The sequence below is a fragment of the Gigantopelta aegis genome, chromosome 3 (genome assembly GCF_016097555.1).
Source record: "Gigantopelta aegis isolate Gae_Host chromosome 3, Gae_host_genome, whole genome shotgun sequence".
Classification (NCBI taxonomy): domain Eukaryota; kingdom Metazoa; phylum Mollusca; class Gastropoda; order Neomphalida; family Peltospiridae; genus Gigantopelta; species Gigantopelta aegis.
The window spans coordinates 46,802,458-46,817,701 of record NC_054701.1 but is presented as its reverse complement, the minus strand read 5'-3'; the positions used below and the strand labels follow the sequence as shown (position 1 = coordinate 46,817,701).

At 38.4% G+C, this 15,244-nt stretch overlaps 1 protein-coding gene across 2 annotated transcripts in view; it reads left to right on the top strand.

Annotated features, from left to right (window-relative positions):
• LOC121368130 (centromere protein V-like) overlaps nt 1-7,899 on the top strand; it is a 13,276-nt gene extending 5,377 nt beyond the window's left edge. The window contains exons 1-5 of one of the 2 annotated variants that reach the window (XM_041492709.1): nt 985-1,088; nt 3,522-3,633; nt 4,092-4,161; nt 5,407-5,521; nt 7,641-7,898. In XM_041492709.1, the coding sequence (XP_041348643.1) occupies nt 3,530-3,633; nt 4,092-4,161; nt 5,407-5,521; nt 7,641-7,762 (411 nt within the window). In that variant the 5' untranslated portion in view covers nt 985-1,088; nt 3,522-3,529 and the 3' untranslated portion in view covers nt 7,763-7,898. Of the gene's footprint in view, nt 1-984; nt 1,089-3,521; nt 3,634-4,091; nt 4,162-5,406; nt 5,522-7,640 lie in introns of those variants that run through there. The other variant, XM_041492710.1, reaches the window with a different exon arrangement.
• Nucleotides 7,900-15,244: the final 7,345 nt, after the last annotated feature.

Sequence of the window (15,244 nt, the reverse complement as noted above, 5' to 3'; positions counted from 1 at the left end):
AGACCTGTAATATTTTCGTTGGCTTGATGTCTTGTGGTTGTATTCGTGTCCATAATGTATTTTTGAATGTATATATTGCGTTATAAAGATATTGCCACATATCATATGTTGCTCAAAGTGCATATATTAAGCATTGTCATGCCAGCGTTTCTATACATTAAAGGTATTGCGATGATAGCTGTTACTCAAAAACAGAAACAAAATCAATCTGTTTTTGTTATCAGTATTAAAGTGCATACAAGATCTGTATGTGGCACGTATTGTTTCAGTTAAAGGCATACTGTCACAGATCACTGACCTATTTAATGGTCTAACAAATTATTACCTGAACAAAAATAATTTGATTTTTCCCTAAATGTACTGTATTCAACCATCTGCATAACCACCATACTCCATTTATTAATGATATTTTTTGTAAAAGTAATTGAATTATGGCAATGGTCCATAATTCAAAAACTAAAATTGCCAAGAATGCTGACATGGATCCATCATGGTTCAGTTAAGGTGATGCGATGGCTAGATTTGGTTTCCAACGATTAATGTAATTTTTATTTATTATCCATTTTTAGAGAAATAAGGTCCTTAAATCCGTGACAGTATGCCTTTAACCACGATAGGCATGTAACATCCAGAAAATATACACAGTGGTATTTTGACATTTTGAAAATCCGTGTAATAACGTCTATTCAATGGGCTGGGACTTTATCCAAATGAGTTACAGGTTTGACGATTAACTAAATTTAGCGTAAATTTTTGCGGTTTAAAAACTAGGGTATACAACTTTAATCGGATGGCCATTGCGTGTATGACCGGGTCCGGCACAAGGGTAGGTCAATAGGTGACACCCTGGGCAAGGTGTGACACTTGGTAAAAGTTTGATAAGCTAATCTTAGTATTAAAATGCATAACTGTAAATTCTGGAATGCCACAGGCGATCAACTATAATATTATGGTTCGCTGAAAGGTAGCTGAGACCCAGTTTGTGATGTGATGTTGCCGCTTTGCCTTTGGGTAGCTTACTACAAAATAGGTCAATCGTTTCGGTCAGATGTTTCGGTCCAGATAATTTATCGACGAGAACGGAGAAGGTAAAGGTTTATCTGTTGCATTCTGCTTATTGCTTTAGTAAATGGATCATATTCATATGTAATATTCTATGGTCGATTACGTTCGCCTTTTGTTGAACATTTTACAGCATAGCACATTAAAAAAAAAACTGACAACAAAAATGCGATTCTCATACCGTCTATTCTCTGCTATATGGTTGTACTACACTAAATACAATTCCATAGGCGATCATGTTAACGGTTTTGTTTTTTAAAACACTATACGCACTATATCAACCAAACTATGACCCATAAATATCAGTACTACAACCCCTACTTCAAAGTATTCACTGAAGGAAACTTTGAGTACTTTATTTACAGGTACCCTGTACATGTTTCAAGCACAAAGTTACTTGACACAATGGTACTAGATGAAATAAAAATGCATTCATTTTTTTGCCCAGATGAAACCAATTTTTTTTATTTATCACCAATGGCAGGACTTTTGGTATTAACTGCTCTATCGAAAGTTGGGTGCACCTCGAACTTTGACCCAGCCGGATGTTATTTGGTTTAGTACTACCATATGTAACAGCATACATCCCGCCATATAACCATATGTCCGACGCCATATAACCGTAAATAAAATGTGTTGAGTGCGTCGTTAAATGAAACATTTCCTTTCCTTTCCACCACCAACTAATTTCAACCACAGAAAAACTAGATTTTAACAGCGTATTTTGTTTGTAGTAGGGCAGTTTAAAACAAAAACAACAACAATTGTTTCCATGGAATTGCATTTTATTTATTTTATAAATACAGGCACACAGTTCGAGATAATGGTGTGTCGAGATAAACATGGTTGTTTGTGGATTGAAAATTATGCAATGGGACCGAATCTCGATTCTAAAACATTCTGGGCTAATGAGATAACAGAGGTCGAAATAGCAATGCTTGACTGTATGTAACGAAAAGAAAGGGAAATAGCTTTGGGTGCGTAACAAAGCTTAGGTAGTGGTACATCAAGGTAGCGGTACACCACGGCTGCGTTCAGCCAGACCGAGCAGAAAAACGTCCACCAGACTGGTTTGTGCGCTTCACGTTAAACCAGATGGCCACGTCTGGAACCAATCAAATAGTACGCGAATGTTAGCGAAACGTTTACTGACTGAACTTGGGCCTGGTAGTATGTAAAGTTCGAGGTGCACCCAACTTTTCGTTCCACAGTTAATGCTACCAATTCTGCCATTGGTGACACATGTGACACGTTTTTGTGTGGGTTTTTTTGTCATAGAATGTTGCTTCTTCTTACCTGTAAATACCTGTAATCTATTTTGAAATAGTCGGTGTATTAGCTACTATTGTTATTGAAACATGTGCAAGGTCCTACAAAATACAGGTTATCAACTTTTGTGAACTAGTGTAACGTAATCAAAGGCGCTTCCCGTGATATGTCTGAATTGAGCAGCTTAACCCCTATTATTTGTTTTTATTTACTTTGGGATTGGGGGGTGGTAGTATTTATATTTATGGGCTATACTGGGCTATATTCGTTCCAGCCAGTGCTCCACTACACAACTGGTGTAACAAAGGCCGTGGTATGTACAATCCTGTTCTTTGGGATGGTGCATATAAAAGAACCCTAATCGAAGAGTATCCCATGAAGTGGCGTCAGCGGGTTTGCTCACTCAATATCTTTTGTGTGGTCCATAACCATATGTTCGACGCCATATTACCGTTATAGATATATATAACAGTGAAACAGTGTTTCAATCATATATATATATATATATATATATATATATATATATATATATGACTGAAACACTGTTTGTAGCAGTTTAGGCTACATATATTACTATTGTCGTCTATGTGATTTATTTTCAAGAGAAGACCAGGTGATGATGACACGGCTGAGAACGGTCCAATGTAAACTCAATTGCCATATGTACACAAAATGCACTGTAAACTCAAGTACCTCATTACATGTACACAAAATCCCAAGTGATGGACACTGAAACATGATTGTAGCACAACCCCTATGACTGTCGATCATTTCCTGCAGCATTGTCCCCACTCCCAGGACCAGAGAAAGGCAGCATGGCCTTCAGATGGACACCTGAAGGAGAAACTATTCGGCCCCAACGAAACCCTGCAGCGCACAGTAACATTTGTTGCAGCTACTGGGGTCCCTGTCTAAGCGTTCGAAGAAGGAGTCTGTGATTTTATTTCTTGGTATAAACCCTCTAGTGAATTGTATTTGTTTGTTGGGGTTTGGGTTTTTTGGGGGTTTTTTGGTGTTTTTTTGTTTGGTTTTTTCTTTTCTTTTCTTTTTTTTGGGTGGGGGAGGGGGGGGGGGGGGTATTGTTTTTTTTAGCGTTCACTAGTTTTCTTAATAACATTGAAGATTTGTGCCAATGAAATGATGTTCATGGTTTTAAAACTGTATCGACTTGAGTAGATGTTCTGTTACAGGTGTTCAGATGGATAAGAAGCTGGAACTAGTTCTTCACAAGGGTGGCTGTCACTGCGGAGCGATACGATTTCAAGTATGGGCTCCTCGAGTGCTGCACGTGTTCGACTGCAAGTGAGTACATAAACCCCCGGATATGTAACAAACAGAATACTACATTCGTGTCCGTTACGCTAGGCTCAGACTACCAACTGCCATCAGAAAATTGGACAACTCGACGGTTGCGTTGTAATTTCCCCAACTCCCGACTTGGGTGCGCTCAGATTAATAACTAATGGGTTATACGACGAGAACCGAGTTGTAATAGCGTTCAGACAAACAACTGGACAGTCGTAGAAGTCGTGACAGTAAAAAAAATTGACAACTTGCTGGCCGTTGGTAGTTTTATCCTAGCATTAAATACCATTTAACTTACAACACTTTCGCTCGGTAGATACGTCTTAAAACAGCTCGTTGTAAGATAAATTACAATCTAACGTCTACTAACGTAGTGTTCTCTATTTATTTATGGTTAAAATATTTCTCACTATGGGGTACATTTACTGCTCATCGTTTGGCTTTTTTTTTTTCAGTTGCAGTATATGTGTGAAGAAACAAAACAGGCATTTTATAGTACCTGCTTCTCGCTTTACGCTGATCAAGGTATTATACTTTATATTTTATAATTTACATATCACGTTCAAGGGTTTCAGGGGGCGCGGGGGGGGGGGGGGGGGGGGGGGGGTGTAAAAAAAAAGAGAAAGAAAGGAAACGACGCACTCAACACATTTTATTTACGATTATATGGCGTCAGACATATAGTTAAAGACCACACAGATATTGAGAGAGAAAACCCGCTGTCGCCACTTCATGGGATACTCTTTTCGGTTAGCAGCAAGAGATCTTTTATATGCACCATCCCACAGACAGGGTAGTACACACCACGGTCTTTGATATACCGTGGTGCTCTGGCTGGAACGAGAAATAGCCCAATGGGCCCACCGAATATGAACCAAGTGGACCTTTTTCTATTTTGTTTTTGCACCACCAGAACCTCCTTATGTATAGACCTGTATGTTTTAGTTCTGAAAGCGGACCATTTGCTTCAGCCTACACCCCTGGGTCACTCATAACATGGAAATATTTTTACATATTTTCTCAGTGAAAAATATTCTGCATTGGTGTAAGGTACAATACTATTGGATGATTTGACGCTTACAAACCAATGACCTTGTTGGTACTACTAGTAAATATGACGTCATGACAATCACAGGTACCCCCAAACATAAACCCCAAGTACTAATACTATAGTTACATATAAAAGAGTAGTTAATATATCACATTCGGCGTTTTGGCAAACACAAAATGACGTCTAGTAGTTTAAAGAGTTTCTGTTTACGGCTCTCTGTTTTCAGTATTAAATTTATAACAAAATGTCATTTTAATGCAATTCATTATAGATTTTTTTTTTTAGCAGAATAAAGAGAACATTTGTGTTTGAACATTATCTGTAAAAGTGATTTAAATACAAAGTTATAGCAATACTCCGAACAGTGTGTAAAGTGCTTTATGTCGTTTCTATACATGTACGTGCATGTGTGTCGAAAATAAAGGCTTTTAGAGACAAAATAGCTGGGTTAATAAATAGAATAAGAAACTCGTAAAGCTCGTGTCACCTGAAACTTATTTCACTCGAGAAATAAATTTGATAATAATTGGTAACTCGTTTATTATCCATTTTTATTGCATGAGCGAGAGTGCCATACGGAATTTATGAAACGAGTTTTGGAAAGGCGAGACACAAAAGTAATATGAAATGTCTTGGCAGAGGCAATATTATTCAACTACGCACACTGTCGTTTGATGTGGAGTGAAATATTGTATATTGTATTGTTTGTAATATTTCAGGGTGAAGATAACATCACTACGTACACGTTCAACACACACGTTGCTAAACACACGTTTTGTAAGACATGCGGAGTACAGAGCTTCTACAGACCCAGGTCTAATCCGGATGGATACGGTAATATTAACTACATCAATTTGGGTTTTTTTCAAAGGGACATTCCTGAGTTTGCTGCATTGTAAGATGTTTCGGACTAATACAATATTTGTATGAGTAAACTTGCATATGAAATATATTTTCTTGTTTAGAATATCAGTGTCTGTATATTCAATGTTTTTCTGGTCGTCTTAATATTTGTAAAGAGCCCAAACTGGATTTTGTCTTCAGATAATTTCAGACGTACGAAAAACAATATTTTAGGAAATAAAATGAAATTTAACCTAGTACAGATATTAGAACGATCAGAAACATGTTTAATATACAGCCACTAATATTTTATGCAGAAAAATATATTTGATATGTAATTACAATTATTAAACAGTCTTTGTTAGTCGATAACATCTTAAAAATTGCAGTAAACTCAGGAATGTCCCTTTAATATCCCATAATGCACCCAGTATAATTTTTGACGAATATATTAATAATAATTTTAATAATAATAATAATAATAATAATAATAATTTAAAAAGCAAATAAACAAACCGAAAAAAATACAACTAACAAAAACCCTAACAGAGGAACCTTTTACTAAATGTGGGTATGTAACTTAGCAGTAGATCCTGCCACAGACTTCAATATTTTCTTTATATGTGATGAAATATCCGAGTTCTGTGCTTTGGCAGCCATCTTGAATATTTGAAAATGCTCAAACGTGCCAAGTTTTCACCCCTCAGATCCTCAATCAGTACATTCCAAAGATTCAAAAACCATAAAGAACAATTGTGGGTACAGAACTGTAAGGTTTAAGTGTCCTGGCAAACAGACTAAGAGTGATAACTTAATAAGTTGAATTAATCGCACTTTAAAATGTGTTAGATGAGTCCATAGTCAAACGTTGCTTTCTTTACATTTCCTAATTGAACATTTCTTCTGGTCTTTTAGTTTTGTCATAATTTATCACTTACAAGTATGCTTACAGTTATAGGGATTGTCCTAAGTTTGTTGCCATTGTTAAGATGTTGCCGATAGTGGATCGGATAAGTGATATAATTGTTACAAGCATGAAAATTGGCATGAGCAGTCTCCATTGGTCACTTGATAACAAAACGGTCCTAGCCACTTGAAATTTAAAAATGGCGGTCATTTTCCAAGATGGCGGTCATTTTCCTATATGGCGGTCATTTTCCAAGATGGCTGCCATCTAACAGAGATGTTTTAAATGACTGAAATTACATATTTACTTTTTATCTCTTTTTTTTCCATAAAATATCAGTGGTTAAAATGTATCATGTCAGTAACTTTGGTAAAAAAATTTTACAACCATTCCTATATGGGTAGTTGGCACCTTCGGTAAAAGATTTAGGCCCATAGGTCAAATATTGTTAAAATATCAACATATTGAAAATTGTAAGTAAAAAGAAATGCGATGCAAGACAGGAGAGCGAAATGGTAAATATATTCAAATAATAATGAGTGTTTACAGTAATAATATAATGGGTGTTACAGTTCATTTACTTTACAGTCTCCATACCGTTTATACAATTCCATTTTCAGCAGGGTTATAGACTTGTTTTGTGTATATGTGGGTTGTTTGGTGGGTGTTGTTTTGTTTTCTGGTGGTTTTTTGTTTTGTTTTGTTTTTGTTTTTGTTGTTGGGGGTTTATTTTGTTGTTGGTTGTTGGGTTTTTTGTGGGGGGGGGGGGGTTGTTGTTTTGTTTTTGTTTTTTTGTTGTTGTTTGTTGTTTTGGGGGGTTTTTGGGGGGTGGGGGGATGTGTTTTTTTTGGGGGGGTTGGGGGGGGTTGTTTTTGTGAATCTGTGCTGGCGCGAACTACGGATCTGGCAGCAGACGACATAGAACATAGGGGTACGGGGGCAACACCCCATCAAACGTGCTTTTAAAACTATATTAAATTTTATAAAAGCATACACATACATACATACATAGTGTGGGTTGCCTCTCCCCTCCCCCCAGTATGGGTTGGCCCACCCCAATATAAAATCCTACGCCAGTGCCCGGACCTAAACCCATCTTCGTTGTGCTTTGGGTCTCAATCATCGTTAGTCGGCGACTTGCTATATATTTTATGGAAACCGCACTTAAAGGGGCGAACTTAGACGACAATCTGTTTTTCACAGGTATTTCACCACACTGTATCGACCCGGGGACAGTGGAAAGAGAAGAGATTGAACAGGCGGACGGACAAAACTGGGAAGCTGCCGTCCAAGCATCCGATATCAGCAAGTGGTCAAAAGAATGAAAATCCTGAAAAATATCCAACACACCATCTTTGTCCTGTCAATAATATTACTTTGAAATCCTTTATTTTCGTAGGCTTATATTTTCATGTTGTTGTGTGTGAGTGTGTGTGTGTGTGTGTGTGGGGGGGGGGGGGGGGGGGGGGGGAGTCTTTTCTTTGTGATTTTTTTTTTTGGGGGGGGGGGGGTTTCGTTCCTAAAATAAACAATTCGTTCGGTACTTAAATTCGTGGATAGAAAATGTAGTATAATAAATTTGTATTTTATGTATACATGTATTATATTTTCGTTGTGTTCTTAAAATCGTTGTCCGCACTTGTCGGAAAATAAGACCATAGGAAACAAAAGTGATTTCGTGGTATTGGGACTAGGTAGCTAGGTCTTTCCTGTGGCAGGGAAAACGTGATCAAGGCAAGAGTGGAATGCCTGTCGTGTATTACCAGTAGAAAGTGTGTATTTATATACGCATGTAAAGGATAACATTCGCAACAAAGACAACATTCGTAGGAACCGGCAAAAGTCCAAATCTGCGCCCATGACAGGCCTGTGCTACAACAGCTTGTTCTGGATGTGCATGTTAAAACCTAGTATGACCTGACATAACCGAAAATTCGCAAAGGACCACCATAACGGGAATGCGACTGTTTCCAATAAAGAACCCTTATCTATAACGTATAGTAAAACAGATAGTAAAGGATTTGTTGAGTGATGTCAGAATTGTCTAGTATCCTATTTTTCGGTACATTGGGGGTGGGGACGGTATAACATGTAATATTTGACAATTTACATCATACATATCAATCATATCGATCGTGTTTTTAATAAATGCTGTTACGATCTCGTATGTATTTTTGTTTTGTTTATGGTCAGGAATTCCAGATAACAGGGGATTGAAGCGTTTGTATATACCAAACATCACCCTACAGCTGGTGATGTTCATCTTGAATGGGGCGGGATCTAGCTCGGTCGATAGAGCGCTCGCCTGGGGTGCTCTCGTCGCAGGATCGAACTTCATCGGTAGACCCATACTCTGATTGGGTTTTTAGCGTTCCAACCCGTGCACCTCGGTATGTGTTGTCCTATCTGTGTGAAAGTGCATATAAAAATCCCTTGTTACTGAAAAATGTAGCGAAAGAAAGAAATGTTTTATTTAACGACGCACTCAACACATTTTATTTACGGTTATATGGCGTCAGACATATGGTTAAGGACCACACAGATTTTGAGAGGAAACCCGCTGTCGCCACTTCATGGGCTACTCTTCCGATTAGCAGCAAGGGATCTTTTATTTGCGCTTCCCACAGGCAGGATAGCACAAACCATGGCCTTTGTTGAACCAGTTATGGATCACTGGTCGGTGCAAGTGGTTTACACCTACCTATTGAGCCTTGCGGAGCACTCACTCAGGGTTTGGAGTCGGTATCTGGATTAAAAATCCCATGCCTCGACTGGGATCCGAACCCAGTATCTACCAGCCTGTAGACCGATGGCCTAACCACGACGCCACCGAGGCCGGTAAAAATGTAGCGAAGACTATGATTACAGTGTGCTCTGTATAACAATAGTATAGTATGTCCTTGTGTGGCCTCTGGTGGTCCATAGAAGCCTTGCTAGGGTGATGTTATCCCCTCTCCTACGGTAGAGTACTGGGGGATATTGCATCACCTACAGAAATCTCTGCGAGGACCAGTGGGTAGTTGGTGGAGAAGAGAACCTTGATGATTCATCAAGTCTGTGTTGTCCATCGTTGGTGGTAGGACTGCTTGTCTGAAGACTCCATCCTGTCGTATGGCAACTATTACCCATGTGGACGTCCCCAGGGTATGACGTCCTCCTCGGCTTGGTAAGGAAGAGGCATAATCTGTCGATGGGTATTCGGAGGTTGTCCTGTGAGGGTCGCCTTGAACGATCTTTTGGTACCTGTGGCGAACTTTCGGTTCCTGGGCCCCGATCTTTTGGTACTTAGGCCGATCTTTCAGTACCTGGGCCGATATTTCGATACCTGGGCCGATCATTCAGTACCTGGGCCGATCTTTTGGTACCTGGGCGGATCTTTCAGTACCTGGGCAGATATTTCGGTACCTGGGCCAGACATTGCTGCACTGAATCTCCCACCTTGATGGCTCCTTGTCTGGTTGCGGTGACGGTCTGGGGTCTGGTGTGGCAGCAGCTGGCACCATCCGCGGCGGAAATGGTGATTAAGGTTAACGGTTGTTTTGTTTAAAGACACCACTAGAGCACATTGATTTATTAATATTCAAGTCACAATAAACATGTAAACGTTTGAAGTGTAAAAAGTTGTGCAAATTATAAATATCTCAGATAGTTAAGTGTAAAATTTGGGATAAAATTCATTATCTCTTATGAATTTCAACAAAAGTTTAGGATGGAATCGAAATAATTCTATGAAGTTTTTCTACTAAATATAGATCTTTTCTCGTTTGGTTAGAGTACACCGACAGTTCACACCTAGTACGAGGATCCTTCTTCAAAACAAATGAATGTGTGAAGTATGTGCCACCGATACGAACACGACACAAGACTGTTTCATCCTTACTGCACCGCCTATATGAGGACTGCCACTCCCAAGATTGGATTGGCGGAATGAAGGAAATATTTACAACGCACTCAAAACATTTTATTTACGGTTATATGGCGTCAGATATATGGTTAAGGACCACACATATATAGAGGAAACCTGCTGTCGCCACTTCATGGGCTACTCTTTTCGATTAAAAGCAAGAGATCTTTTATATGCACCATCCCACAGACAGGATAGTGCAAGCCACGTCCTTGGTTACACCAGTTGTGGAGCACTGGCTGGAACGAGAAATAGCCCAATGGGGTCACCGACGGGGATCGATCCTAAACCGACCGCGCTTTACCACTGGGCTACGTCCCGCCCAATGGACGAGAGAGAAAAGAATCCATCATATATGCAGTCTTGTGGAATAGAAAACGTACACTATATTTCGATCCGGAGACTCAGTACCCCTCCTTCAGGTTGAAATTTCTACTACCTCGGGTGTACGTTTTCTATCCTGCGTAGCCACATATGATGGATTCTTAATATCTTTCATAGCTGTCATTCATGGGATAGCTATGTGACATAATACATAAGAATGAAAGAAAACCGAATTCCCTAGCCACTGAATGCAAAAACATCAAATTATGTCGAATGACTTCGGTGGTGTAGTGGGGTTAAGCCATCGGACACGAGGCTGATAGGTACTGGGTTCGCATCCTGGAATTGGCTCCCACCCAGAGCTAGTCTAAAGACTCAATGGGTAGGTATAAGGCCCTAACACACCCACCTACTCCTCTTGCGCTCTCTCCTCCCTCCCTCTCTCTCTCTCTCTCTCTCTCTCTCTCTCTCTCTCTCTCTCTCTCTCTCTCTCTCTCTCTCTCTCTCTCTCTCTCTCTCTCTCTCTCTCTCTCTCTCTCTCTCTCTCTCTCTGTGATAGACAGCCCAGCTAACTTACGAGTACCCAGGACAACATGCTGCAAAGTTAACTGTGTCATAAGCACGAAAATGAGATGAAATGAAATTTAAATAACACAACACACAAGAGGTTTGTATAAAATAATTTATACACCAGTATTTATATACACCACGGTATGTACAATTCCCAACATCAGACACCATGTTCTGAACTACAAACATAAATAAACAAGTTCAATATTTACATACTGTTACAGATAAAACGAGATGAATTAACGAGTGCTCGAGAAGACCCCAAAACGAGAAAACATCAGCTCCGATACATTACATCATACAACTCTAGTGAAAGCATTTTCGGACAGGAATATAGCACACGTATTCCTTATACAGGGCCGTAGGTAAGGTTTCTTTTTTGGACAACCTCAAACTTGAGTTCCCAGCAAAATAGAATGTTTCACTTTACAAATTTTCTGCATACACAAACTCACTCACCGACACACACTCTCACTCACTCACACACACACACACACTTTTTTTTTTCTTTCTCTCTCTCTCTCTCTCTCTCTCTCTCTCTCTCTCTCTCTCTCTCTCTCTCTCTCTCTCTCTCTCTCTCTCTCTCTCTCTCTCTCTCTCTCTCTCTCAACACCATCATTATTCTCAAAACCATCATTATATAATAAAATATAAGTTTTTTTATTTAAACAGTATTGTACCCAAAAGAACTGGTGGGCTTATAGTCATATCCTGTGAATATACAAGATTTGGCACCTGTACAATTTTCATTAATTTAGGTTAACTGGACAGATTTATGATCCAGTTGTTCATTCTTCAAATGTTATAGTTATTGACCTTGTTTCTGATTGGTACTTTATATGCTAGCATTGTCTCGGGGGGGGGGGGGGGGGGGGGGGGGGGGGGGGGGGGGGGGGGGGGGGGGGGGGGGGGGTCTTCCTTAACCAAAAACAAACCCACCCCAAACAATTCTTATCTGTACCTCGTGTGCGCTCCCTCCCACCCTAAGTGTTATATGTGGATATGCTACTATCAAATTACCAACCAATGAGGGTTTTTTTAAAAACACACACAAAAAACAGGAATCAATTACTTTGTTTACAAATGCAAATACACCTCAAGAAATTAGGGTACTATTTTTCAAATTGTCGTATAGGTTCTTTAAGACGCAATCTTGAAGTCACAACATTCAATTTAATTATGCAGTCAACAATCTAAAATTGCACTGTATAATACATCTTCAGGTTGCTTCTTAACCCATTCTTAACACTGCATTTGCATCATTTCACACTGGGACCAACAACAAATAGTAAATACAGTAAAATACCACCCATAACGAGTTCACAAATCTTTGGCAGTCACGGTCTTGTGGTTCAAAACATTTCTTTAGCATAATTAGAATTTGTAAAAATCAACAAGAACATACTCAAAACATTACACAGATGATGACAATATTTTCAATATAAAAATAAGACTTTTGTAATGGGCTGCAATAAAGGAGAAGCACAAGGTAATAACTGATTCATGTTGCCGACACTTTCTTCAACCGAGGAGATTCTCGCAAATACAGTGTTAAAATAATTCATCTTTGATCCTCTAATAACATCAAATAACATTTGGGAATACTGTACATTAAGAAATGTTAGCAAGCATAAAATATTAGAGAACTTAGCGAAGACATTTCATGTCGCTATATTTAAAGAGCTCTACAAGACTATGTTTCTGCCAGAAAGAAATTTGTGGGTATGGCGCTATGGAATTGAATGCAACCACAGTCAACAGGGGGCATAGGGGGCCTCTCCCAGAAAGAACATGGGTTAAGTTTGGGTTTAGGGTTAAGAAAATCGTACAGTAATGATAAGACTAATTAATTTTATCAAACGGTTAACTTAAAAAAAAAAAAATCTGCAAAACAATTTGGGTATGGCACCACACCCATTTTACCCTGTGGCAGAAACCATGCAAGAGATTGCTCTGTAAGACATTTGTGCGATTGTTTTGTTAGTGATTAACTGAACACACAGCAAGGGTTACTTGCTATTGGTGATAACAACAGTTAGTTAGCAAGCATATTATTGCAATTTTCTATTACATGTAGTTGTCTGTAAACAGTATAATGTCAACCTATATCTTTATTTTTTACCTGTATTTTTTCAGCTAATCATACAACTTTAGCTCTCTTTTTGTTTTTTATGTCCAAAAAGGACGATGTCACTAAAGTTTTATTTCGCTAATATGTCATTTATGTGGATTTCGCTAAGTTTAAGATCACTCATATTTTATGAATTACAGCATCTTTAAGGATTCCACTCACTGAAATATTTAAAAAAATGATATAATCTAGATATTTTGTGATTTTATCTCATAATCTTACTTCTGACCAAAAATCTGGGATTTGTGGTGGAACAAAAATGGAATACTTCTATATTTGCAGTCAGAACAATGTTAAAAAAAAGAGACAAAGATTCCTGTTTGAAATCATAACTTTTTTCACATCAAATGAAATGAAATTTGTTTCTCACCTACCTACATTCATCAGGCACTCGGAAGTTTCCAATACTATCTAGAGACAAGCAAACGCTTAAATGTTCGTGAACAGTTTTTCAATTGTCACACACCGAGATGCCAACAGGAAAAAGTCAAAACGTTTGAAGTCGAGTGTAGTGAGTATAACAAAAATAAGAGCAAAGCTCATTAAAATCAAAGTCTGTAGCATGCAGGAAGTCATAAAAGAAAAGGTCACTTCCTGTGAAACAGTAGTCTTGAACCCAAACTTAAGACTGGATGATTATGAAATTTCAAATGTCCACAAATATATATATTTTGTAAAAAATGAAAACCACAAATCCACAGAACACTGACTTACCTGTACACATTCTTATGATTACTACGATGAATTTTTAAAATGCAATACAAAAACCAAACATCATCAAAATGTTGGTGTGCACCAAAATGGTCACGACAAAACCTTCTCTTGAGCTTCTGCAGATAACAGGACAACCACGAGCACACTGGATGTACAAAAATGAGTATTCCAAGCAACAAACTGTAAGTTTCAAAGAGAGATACTGTACCATGGTTAAAGGACTCTGTGGTTTTACAAACAAACAAAATATATGCTACTGACAGAATGTGTTGGGTTCAGAAATACTAAAAGCTGAACAAAGAAAAGGAATGTTTAGTAACAGGTCAGCATGTTTTCAAAGGGGGTACCGACAGATCCGGAGGGGAGGTGGTTCTGAGGTTGAGCACTCTCTTCCAAGCACCCTCTTCCAAGCACTACACAGTGCCTAATTTAAAAAAAACAAGCATACAACTTTTGAAACATATTGAAGAATCAAAATAAATTAAAACTTTTAAAACACCATCATCTACTGTAATCTGCCCTGCCAAGACAAAAGGCAGCATGTGGTGAATTACTGAATTTGAGAAAGTAACTTGCCATGATGTTAATCCAGCAGATGAATTGTTTTGCTTCTCAAGGTTAGTGCTTCAGGAGCATATTTCTTTGCTATCTGGCTACCTTATTTTGTAGAATACCCCACTACTTTTTTTCTTTCCAAAAATTAGACGGGGTGGTTTATATCATCATAATAATGGTGCAAAGTATATATGTGACTTTTACGTTAAGTTACGTTTAATCTAATTCTGTTAGTACATGTATGATACTTTTATTGTATCAAATACATATGAACAGCAATGATTAGTTATTTTCATCGATGTATGTATGAGACTGAAAGTACCACAATGCAATAATAAATGCACACACATGAATGGCATCACTAACATTTTTTACTCAATGCTTTATATCAATCACTAATAGTGTCTGAACTGATGATAGGCTACTGACAACATGGCGACCGTCACAACAGTATGATACACAGTCATTTACCAGAGCTCTTTTATGAGAAGCTACATGATTGCGGGTACAGTATAAATTATTACCAACAAGTTCATATGTATTTACAATAAAGTCATCAAGCATTACACAAAACAGCAGAGCCAGCACATGCCGCATCGGCGAATGACC